This window comes from Eumetopias jubatus, unplaced genomic scaffold (assembly GCF_037043125.1).
Source record: "Eumetopias jubatus isolate StellerSeaLion01/CBP00866 unplaced genomic scaffold, mEumJub1_p1.0 scaffold_3, whole genome shotgun sequence".
Lineage (NCBI taxonomy): Eukaryota > Metazoa > Chordata > Mammalia > Carnivora > Otariidae > Eumetopias > Eumetopias jubatus.
In genome coordinates this window covers 110,297,588-110,307,916 of record NW_028274809.1, presented here as the reverse complement: position 1 = coordinate 110,307,916, position 10,329 = coordinate 110,297,588, and the positions used below count along the sequence as shown (strand labels likewise).

The window sequence follows — 10,329 nt, the reverse complement described above, 5'->3', positions numbered from 1 at the left end:
CTCAAACCCGAGAGTCGCTCCAGTTCAGCGCACCCGATTCTCCAACGATGCTTAAGCTTTGCCGGCTGTCGCCTTCGGTGGTGACATCAAGTCCCACAGCGCGGCGCGGGGAAGTGAGCACAGTCAGGAAAACCCTCGGCCCTGCCTGCGGCCTCTTCGTCCCGCTACAGTCGGCCTCCATTACCCTTTTCCCGTGCCGCACCTCCCTTGGTAAAATGAAACCTAGTGCAATCAGCTGAGGCAGAAGGGTGGGAATCCACTACCTCTTCACTAAGCAAAGAGAAAAGGCAGAACCCACTCTAGGCAGCAAAGGGGTGTGTTGCACCGGCCGGGTCGCCTGGAGGTCCCGCCCAGGCCCGCCCTCCTGACATCGGAGACTACACTTCCCAGAGGTCTCCGCGACCCCAAGGGGCAGGCCCGTCCGCTCTCCCGCTCATACTGAGAGGTGACTGGCTTCCCCAGAGGAGGGCGGGGCCTACCCCAGCCAATAGGTGAGAGGCTCGTTACGGCGGCGGAAGCAGCGGCGCTAGGCAGAGGGGTGGGGGGCAGAGTGCTAGCGCCCCGGCGGCGGCGGCGGGTCCGGAGCCCGAGGACGTCGGCCCCACAGGCGGAGAGCGCACGGGAGCAAGCTCGAGGCGGCGCGGCGGCCCCTCGGCGCAGCACCCAGGTAATGGCGGGACGGGCGCCCGGGAGGGGAGGGGAGGAGAGGGGAGGAGACGAGGGGGCGGGGCGGCCGAGCCGGGCTGCAGCGTCCGTCTCGCTGTGCGTCCCTGGGGAAGGGCAGCGGTGCCTCGTCGGCTGCGGCTCAAACCTAGGCTCTTTCACAAGCTGGGCACGGCGGTTGGCCGGCGGCAGGGACCGGGTGTCCTGCGGCAAGGAAGGGAGAGGCTCCAGGAGGGGTGGGCTGTTTCGGGCTTGGGGGCGTGGCGGGCGTGGGCCCTGGCGGGGAAGTGGAGCGGCTGGGGGAGCGCCGGCGGGCGGGCGGCCCAGGGAGTTTGGCTCCTGGAGCAGTTTAAAGTGACTCTCCACATCCGGGCCCTGCGCCCGCCGCTTTCAGACCCCGACCGAGGCGGGGCCTCCTTCCTCCCCGCCCCCCTCGCCGGGAGCGCTTGTCTTCCTTTGCCATTGGCTCAGCCTCGAGGGGTTTGGGCTGCCCCTGCGAGGCTCGCGCTTGATTGGCTGGGAGTCGGCGGGAGGGTGGGGCGGGATCAGAGCGCGCAGGCCTCCGCGGATTGGTGCGGGCCCCCGAGTGACGCGCCCGGCGTGGGGCCAATGGGCGGGCGGGGGAGGTAGGGGCAGGTTCGGGGGAAGAAGACTGGAGAGGAGCCGCGGCGGGGTGGCGGGGGTGAGCGGGGCCGGCGGGGCTGGACAGCGGCGGGCCCGAGGCGCGCTCCGGGGTGCCCTGTTCACGACCCAGGAACCCAGCGCTGCCACCGAGATGGGCCCTCCGCGGCACCCCCAGCCCGGCGAGATGGAAGCCGGAGGTGCGGGCGGCGGGCGGCGGCTGCAGGTAAAGAGGCACACCGCTTGTCCTGGGGCTCCCCAGAACGCCGTCCTCCCCCACCCCCCAAGACTAAGTCTCAGACACCCGAAATGTCTCTGGAAACCTGTTTTCTGCGATATCAGCGGTGGGCTTCAGGGTGGGGGTGGGGTTGCGTGCGAATTGGGAATATCGGTAGAGCTTGGCTCCTGAGGGAAAAGTGGGGGTCGATTGTAGAGAAAGTGGCGAACGTCTCTGGTCCCTCTGGCTCAGTAGGGGGTCTATGAGAAAAGGAGTAGGAAATCGGAGGCCTGTGCAGAAAATCATTTGAGAGTTCCTTTTGGATTAGGTCTTGATGTAAGCTTTCCGATTTCTTAGAGCAGGGCATCTCCCCTCGGGTTCCTCCTACGACATACTGATGACAGTTGTGTTCACCTTGGTGTGAGCTTCAGTCTTTCAAAGGAACATGCTGTTTTCCACAGAACTTTATACAGATATCTATGTATTGGGTTAATACCCATTATATGGCTGTTGCACAGGATTCAGTGTTGATTTTTTAGAGTGGTAATCTGTATTTCCTGAGTGTCATAGTATACCCCAACACCACGCAAACGATTTTACTATTACTTGAATCCATGTCCCTTAAAAACTTACAGAATTTGGACCATTTCTGCACCGTATGTTGATCACAAGTAATTGTTCTAGGTGCATGAAGCTGCATTTGCTTTTCTAAGGGAAAGTATAGGTACTGGAGATGCTTTAATTTCTCATTATTGATTCTCATGTGAGAATTTAGTAATAACCATATGACTGTATGTACTGCAGGTGGAAATGAGTTCTCAGCAGTTTCCTCGGTTAGGAACCCCTTCCACTGGGCTAAGCCAAGCTCCTTCACAGATTGCAAACAGTGGTTCTGCAGGATTGATAAACCCAGCTGCCACAGGTGAGATATGTGACAGTCTTCTCTATCGCTTCTTGCTTTAAGAATATTGCCAGTTTTTTTCCCACCTTGTGGGATTTTAGTAAGTACTAGGTTATTGAATTTGGAGAAAGGATATATCACAATTTCAATTTAAACAAGGTTTGTTGAGGTTGCCTGGGTGGCTCAGTTGGTTAAGCGTCTGACTCTTGATTTCAGCTAAGTCATGATCTCAGGGTTGTGAGATTGAGCCCCACGTCAGGCTCTGCGCGGGGCATGGAGCCTGCTTAAGAGTCTCTCTCCCTCGCCTTCTGCCCCTCCCCCCTTATAAACAAGTTTTTTTTAATTCCTTTTTTAATCCTTTCACATATACTAGAGTATACGTGAAACTTATAGCGAAGCATGCCTATGAGAACTATATTTTAAATACATTAATGTGTTCTCCTTGTTCTCCTTTAAGGCCCAGAGATATAATAGTGCCATGAGGGAGTCCAAAGGTGTTTAAGGCATAGTTCTTGTCTTTTAGGAGCCTATGAGCTAGGAAAGAAGGTTTTAAAAGAAAAAGTACAGTCGACCCTTGTAAAACACAGGTTTGAACTGTACAAGTCCATTACATGTGAGTTTTTTCTAATAAACGTAGTACAGTACTGTAAATGTATTTTGTCTTATGATTTTCTCAATATTTTCACTGTAGCTTTATGGTAAGAATATATAATATATATAACATACAAAATACATATTAATTGACTATTACAGGCAACATTTCCAGTCAACAGTAGGTTATTAGTAGTTAAGCTTTTGGGGAGTCAAAAGTTAACATGCAGATTTTTGACTGCAGGTATGGTCATCACCCCTAACCCCCTGCATTGTTCAAGGGTCAACTGAATATGTACACATTTATGCACTTAGTTTTTAGTGGTGTGTACTTTGAGTGCTGTAGGTCAGTGGTCTTTAGCAGGGATGGTTTTGCAGTCCAGGGAATATTTGGCAATGTCTGAATACATTTTTGGTTGTCACAAGTAGGGGGTGCTGTTGGCATCTGATATTTAAAGGCCATGGATGCTGCTAAACATCCAAAATGGGAAGGACAGCCGTCCACAACAAAGTGTCTGGTCCAGTCAACAGTGCTAAAGTTGAGGTACTCCTTCAAGTAGTCTTTCTCTCTCTTTCTCTCTCTGTGTATATATATATACATATCAAGTAAAAAGATGACATTGCGAAGTAAAGTATTCCTTTTTCTATTCCTTTTTCTTCACTGCCTGCTTTCTAAGTTCTTTATCATGGTAAATGGTATCACTGTCTGCTCATTGCTCAAACCAGGAACACGGGCATCATCTTTAACTGCTCTTTCTGTCTGGCTCTTATATGTAAGCTTTGGACCTTTGTCTGATGTTTCAGCCTTATTATCCCTTTGCTTCCCTCCAGCCAGCTTAGTTTTTGTTACAAATTTATCTGAGTTCTCTTTAGACTTGAAGTAATTTTAAGCTACTTCTTGTCTCCTGCTTAATAGTAACTACTCATTTTCTAAATGACAAAAAGTTCCCAATATTTTTGACCTTGAGTCTTTATACACAATCTTCCTTCTTCCTTTACACACTCACTTATCTGGTTAATTCCTGTCCTTCCTTGAGTTTCATCTCAGATGTCACTTTCTCTAGGAGGTCTTTGCGGCTAGACCACAGGAGTCAAGGGCAGGACCTGAAGACTAGAACCATGTCTTGGAACCTGGAACCTTGTGTACCTTTGTATGTGCTATACTTGCTACATTGTAGGGCACAAAAATAGTGGTCAACAAGTCCTTATAGAGCTACTTAAAGTTCTTTGCTACTTAACAGATATTTTTGACAAGTCATCTTTAATATAAATTCATAGAATAATTTAAAGAAGTATAGCTTAAAGAGAATATTTTTGAACATCTATTTACAAAGAATTATATTGCTTATTAAAAACGGTGTCGGGGTGCCTGGGTGGCTAAGTCGGTTAAGCATCTGCCTTCGGCTCAGGTCATGATCCTGGAGTCCTGGGATCGAGCCCCAAGTTGGGCTCCCTGCTCCATGGGGAGCCTGCTTCTCCCTCTTCTTCTGCCTGCTGCTCCCTCTGCTTGTGCTAGCTTCCCACCCCACCGGTCAAATAAATAAATAAAATCTTTAAAAACAAAACAAAAAAAGGTGTCAGTTAGCAGTAATTGCCCTCAGATTTTGTTGAGAAGGAAATCATTGACTTAGACCAAAATTGTTTATAATTTTACTTCTGAATAGTGTGTTTTTTCCTTCAGTGACTCTTGAGAAAGAAAATAAAAGTTTTTCTGTAAGGAGTTAAATATTTCTCTATATTTCCTATTGTTTTTATTAGAAGTTTTTATTAGAAGAACTAATTTGGGATCCTAAGCATATCAGGATTTCAAATACATGTTCAAAGGTCAGAAGTATGGATTACAACAAGTTTTCTTAACTATTCTTTCAAGATCCTTTTGGTTCTAAATGATTCTAAAAAGAGCTTAACAGGGAATAGTCAGTACATTATATCATAACGAAATTGTCAAAAACCAAAATGTTCCTGAGCAAATAGGTGTGGGAGAAAATTATGAAATTGTCCATTTCCCTTAAAAATTTAATCGGGAATATCTGTTTGGACAACAGGGAAGGTTCACAACATGATCATCTATAAAGATCATATATTCAAAAAGCCATTAGAGCTAATAAGTAAAATTAGTAAAGGTTGCAGGATAAAAGTTCAGTGTATAAAAACCAATTATTTTTAGTACTAGCAATGAACAATGAAATTTTTTAAATGTCATTTACAATAGCATCAAAAAAAAAAAAACCCCACAAAACACTTAAGGGTAAGTTAACAAAATGTATGTAAGACTTGGGGTTAGAAAACTATGAAAAACATGACTGAGAACAGTTAAAAACCTAGATAAATGAAATGATCAATCATGCTCATCTATTGAAACACTCAGTATTTTTAAGATAATAGTTCTACCCAAAGGGATCTGTACATTTAAAAAAAAATTCTAATCAAAATCCTATTATGTCCTTTTGTAAAAATTGTCAGCCTGAATCTATATTTATATGGAAGCCAAAGGACCTACAATAGCCAAAGCAATTTTGACCCCTAAAAAAAAAAAATGAAGGAAGTTGGCAGACTCTACTACCTTACTTCAAGACTTGCTGTAAAGCTACACTAATCAAGACAGTGTGATATTGGCATAAAGATAGAAATATTGATCATAGAAAGTGGAGGATCCAGAAATAGACCCACACATAATGGTCAATTGATTTTTACAAATGTACATAGATAATTCAATAGGGAAATGATAGTCTTTTCAACAGAATAGTGCTTGAACACCAGAATATCCATATGGAAAAAATGAACCTTGACCTTTACTTTCGCCATACACAAAAATTAACTCACATGTATCATGGATCTAAATGTAAAACTTAAAATTTCTAAAAGAAAACATGGAAACTCCTTATGACCTTGGGGTAAGCGAAAATTGTTTAGGTTGCAAAAAACACTAATTACAAAAGCAACTGGTATATTATACTTTATTAAAATTAAAAATGTCTACTCTTCAAAAGACACTATTAACAAAATAAAAAGGCAAGCCACAAATTGAGGAGATGGTTGAAGTAAATGTATCTGCAAAGGACTTATATCCTGAATATACAAGAACTCTTGTAACTCAGTAGCTTTTGCTATATGAGACAGCCTGATTTTTTTTCCATGGGCAAAATATTTGAATAGACACATCACCGAAGATGCTATCTGAATGTTCAATAAGCACATAAAAGATACTAAATAGTATTAATCCTCAGGGCAATGCAAATTAAAACCACAGAAAATAGTAGGCATCCACTAGAATGACTAAAAATACCAAGCTTGATGTGTTTGCGGAACAAGTAGAAGTCATACGTTATTTGTGGGAATGCAAAATAATCTAACCACTTTGGAAAACGGTTTGACAATATCTTATAGAGTTAAATATAAACTCACCATACAAGCTAGCAGTCCCATTCCTAGATATTTACCCAGATAAATGAAAATGTATGTCCAAAAACCCATACTTACATGTTTAGAGAGGCAGTATTCATAATAGCCAAAAACTGGAAACAATCCAGAATTTATTAGCTGGTGACTAGATAAAGTTTGGCTTATATGTACAATGGAATACTACTCAACATTAAAAAGGAACAAACAGCTGGTATATAGAACAACATAGATGAACCTCAAAAACATACATACTTAACCCTTGAACAGCTTGGGGGTTATAGGGTCAATGACTCTCTGTGCAGTCAGGAATTTGAGTATAACTTTGACTCCGCAAAAACTTAATAGCCTACTGTTGAACGGAAGCCCTACTGATAATATAAACAATCAATACATATTTATATTTTATATGTATTATATACTGTACTTTATAATGTAAGCTAGAGAAAAGAAAATGTATTAAAAGCATGAGAAAGAGAAAATCATTTATAGCACTATACTGTATTTATCAAAAAAAAACAAAAACAAAATCAACATAGGGGCAGCTGAGTGGGTCAGCTGGCCAAGCATCTGCCTTTGGCTCAGGTCACGAACCCAGGGTCCTGTGATTGAGCACCCCCCACCAGGCTCCCCGCTTAGCAGGGAGTCTGCTTCTCCCTCTCCCTCTGTCCCCTGTCCCCACTTATACTCTCTCTCCCCCCCCCAAATAAATAAAGTCTTAAAAAAAATCCACATATAAGTGAAGCCATGCAATTCAAACCCATGTTGCTCAGGGGTCAACTGTACTAAGAGAAGGAAGCAGACTGACACAGAGGACCACATGTTGTACTGGGGCGCCTGGTGGCTCAGTTGGTTGAGTGTCCAACTGTTGGTTTTGGCTTAGGTCGTGGTCTCAGGGTCTTGGGATTAAGCCCTGCCTTGGGCTCAGTGGGGAGTGTACTTGGGATTCTCTCCCTCTGCCTTCTGTCTCTCCCCACCTCCATCCCAACGCACTGACACACGTGCTCTCTCTCTCAAATAAAAAAATCGTTAAAAAAAAAAGAACCACATATCGTATGATTCTGTTTGCATGAAATTCCAGAAAACACAAAGCTATAGTGTTAGAAAGCAGATTAGTAGTTTCTAAGGGCTAGGAGGGTGGGAGGGAGGGAATTGCCTGCCAAGGGGCATGTATGAACCAGTGAGAATAATGGAAAATGTTTTGTATCGTGATTTTATTGTAGTTACAGTACTGTATGCTTTTTTTTTTTTAGAGAGTGGGGCAGAGGGAGAGAATGTCGACACAGGGCTCGATCTCACAACCCTTAGATCATGACCTGAGCCGAAAGCAAGAGTCCGATGCTTAATTGAGCCATGCAGGACCCCTGTAGTACTGTCTACTTTTGTAAACTTTTATCTAATTTTCTGTAAAGAATTAGTGGGTTTTTTATTGTATCTCAGTAAAGCTGATTGACTAAAAAATGGACAAAAGATAGACACGTATACTTCACAAAGGAAGATATATATGAATGGCCTGTGGTCACATAAAAGATTTCCAACATCACTAGTCATGGAAATTCTAAATAAATCCACAACAAGAGACCCACTGTACACCCACTGGAATATCTGTGTATCAGGAATTGGAGGATGAGTTGCTGCCAGAACTCTAATACACTGGCTGACAGGAACATAACATGGATGCAACCATTTTGGAAGGTATTCCAGCAGTCTCATAAAGTTAAACATTTACTTACCATTTGACCCAGCCATTCTGCTCCTAAGTTATTGGTAAGAATGTAAAAAAACTCTTGTTGAGCTCTCCACTCTTAGAAATAGCCATTTTATTGTATGTAAATTGTACATCAATAAAGTGGTTTTATTTGTTTTGATTTCAAGTTTTAAAAAAAATTCTAGTTAACATGTCGGGTAATATTCGTTTCAGGTGTACATTTTAGGGATTCATCACTTAAATGTAACAGATGGTGCTCATCATAACTGCCCTCCTTAATACCCGTCACCCATAAAGTGGTTTTAAAAATAAAAGTTTAAAAAAAACTGAATGATCAGGGAGAATAATCAATATATAACAAAATGTAAAATATAAATCAGTCTTTTCACCCAGCACATGTATTTTCAAAAATTTTTTTTCCTGAGGAAATCACTGAACAAGGACTCAAAGTACGTACGGATTTTTATCTGAGTTGTTGATAATAGCAAAAAATTTAGAAATAACCTAAAAGCCCACCAGTGATATAATGGTTAAAAAAGCTATAGCTGGGGTGCCTGGGTGGCTTAGTAGGTTAAGCGTCCATCTCTTGATCTCAGCTCAGGTCTTGACCTCTGGGTCGTGAGTTCAAGCCCCAAGCTGGCCTCGATGCTGGGCGTGGGGCCTACTTTAAAACAAAAAAGCGCTATAGTATATCTATGCAATGGAATTTCATTTAGCATTTTTTTTAATGAGGTAGTATATAGTCAATATTACTCAGCAGTTTCACTTCTGGGTATATATCCAATAGAAATGGTAAATAGTTCACCAAAAGATATGTGGGAGTATTACTAGCACTACTATTCATAATAGCAAAAAGCTGAAAATTATCTAAATGCCTATTAACAGTAAAATGGGTAATTTGCAGTTGATTCCTACAATGACCTACTATACTGACAATGAAAGATGTGCAGCTACATGCAATGACATTCATGGATCTCATACTTGTAAGTGAAAAAAGCGAGATACAACAGGGTACATTTGCTATGAGTCTATATAAAGTTCAGAAATAGATAACAGTAATCTCTGGTGCTAGGGGTTAGGATAGTGAGTATCCTTGGAAGGGATATTGAGGAATCCAGCTGAACAGAGGGCTTCTGGGGAATGTTTTGCATCTTGAGCTGGGTGTTGGTTACTCAGGTGTGTTCAGTTTGTGTAAGTTCATTGAGCTATACAATTAATATTTGTGCACTTTATGAAGGTTACAGTTCACTGAAAAGTTGCATAAATAAAAACCCACCCAAAATTAGAGAGGTAAGAAATGTCTCAAGGTTTTACCAACATATTAACTCTTGGTGCCTTTGGGGAATAGACTTTGGGAGCATCTTTATTTTCTTGGTAGTTTTACAGATGTTTAAATTTTTTTACATAAGTGTAATCTCTGTTTTCTAATATTTTGGGAAAATGATAGACAGATATGAGATAATATTTTTTAGTATTTTATTTATTTATTTGAGAGAAAGAGAGAGCATGAGAGGGGGGAAGGTCAGAGGGAGAAGCAGACTCCCCGCCGAGCAAGGAGCCCGATGCAGGACTCGATCCCGGGACTCCAGGATCATGACCTGAGCTGAAGGCAGTCGCTTAACCAACTGAGCCACCCAGGCGTCCTGAGATAATATTTTCACAAACTCTCTTTTATTAGATTAGGGCCTTGATTTTTTAAGTTAGTTTTTAAATAGGTTACATGTTTTCATGGTCCAAAATTCCCAAGGTATACAGTGAAAAGTTATTTCTCTTATCCCAGAATCCACTTTATTTCCTGTCAAGAAATCAAGATGCTTTGGGAGTTATGTTTCTACATAGGAAAATAAACATAAATGTTTGTGTATATTTCATTACTTTTTCATTGTTCTGTACCTTGCTTTTTTCATCTGTATATTCTTAGTATTTTTGCATAATGCTCATTGTCAGTTTTTTCATGAGAGTACCTAAAAAGCTTCCTTATTTTATTCTTACAGTTGCATGGTAGTCTGTTGTGAGAGTATACCATAATTTATATAGTGAGTGCCCTGTTGATAGACATGTAGGTTTTAAAACTTCCTTTACTGGAATAAAAATGGGGAAACAAATAATCTTGTATACGTCATTTTAGACATATACCACGTATCTATAGGATGCATTCCTATAAGTGGAATTGTTGAGTTTCAAAGGCTGTGTGCATTGTAATAATGATGGAGATTTCCATGTTTGCTT

At 42.2% G+C, this 10,329-nt stretch overlaps 1 protein-coding gene across 10 annotated transcripts in view; it reads left to right on the top strand.

The window, feature by feature from the left end:
• The first annotated feature begins 522 nt into the window (after positions 1-522).
• SAP130 (Sin3A associated protein 130) overlaps positions 523-10,329 on the top strand; it is an 82,447-nt gene continuing 72,640 nt past the window's right edge. For 8 of the 10 annotated variants that reach the window (XM_028101345.2, XM_028101343.2, XM_028101338.2 and 5 more), the window contains exons 1-2: positions 1,406-1,510; positions 2,306-2,423. In XM_028101345.2, coding sequence (XP_027957146.1) covers positions 1,439-1,510; positions 2,306-2,423 — 190 coding nt within the window. In that variant the 5' untranslated portion in view covers positions 1,406-1,438. Of the gene's footprint in view, positions 668-1,405; positions 1,511-2,305; positions 2,424-3,434; positions 3,538-10,329 lie in introns of those variants that run through there. The other 2 variants (XM_028101339.2, XM_088021768.1) reach the window with 2 other exon arrangements.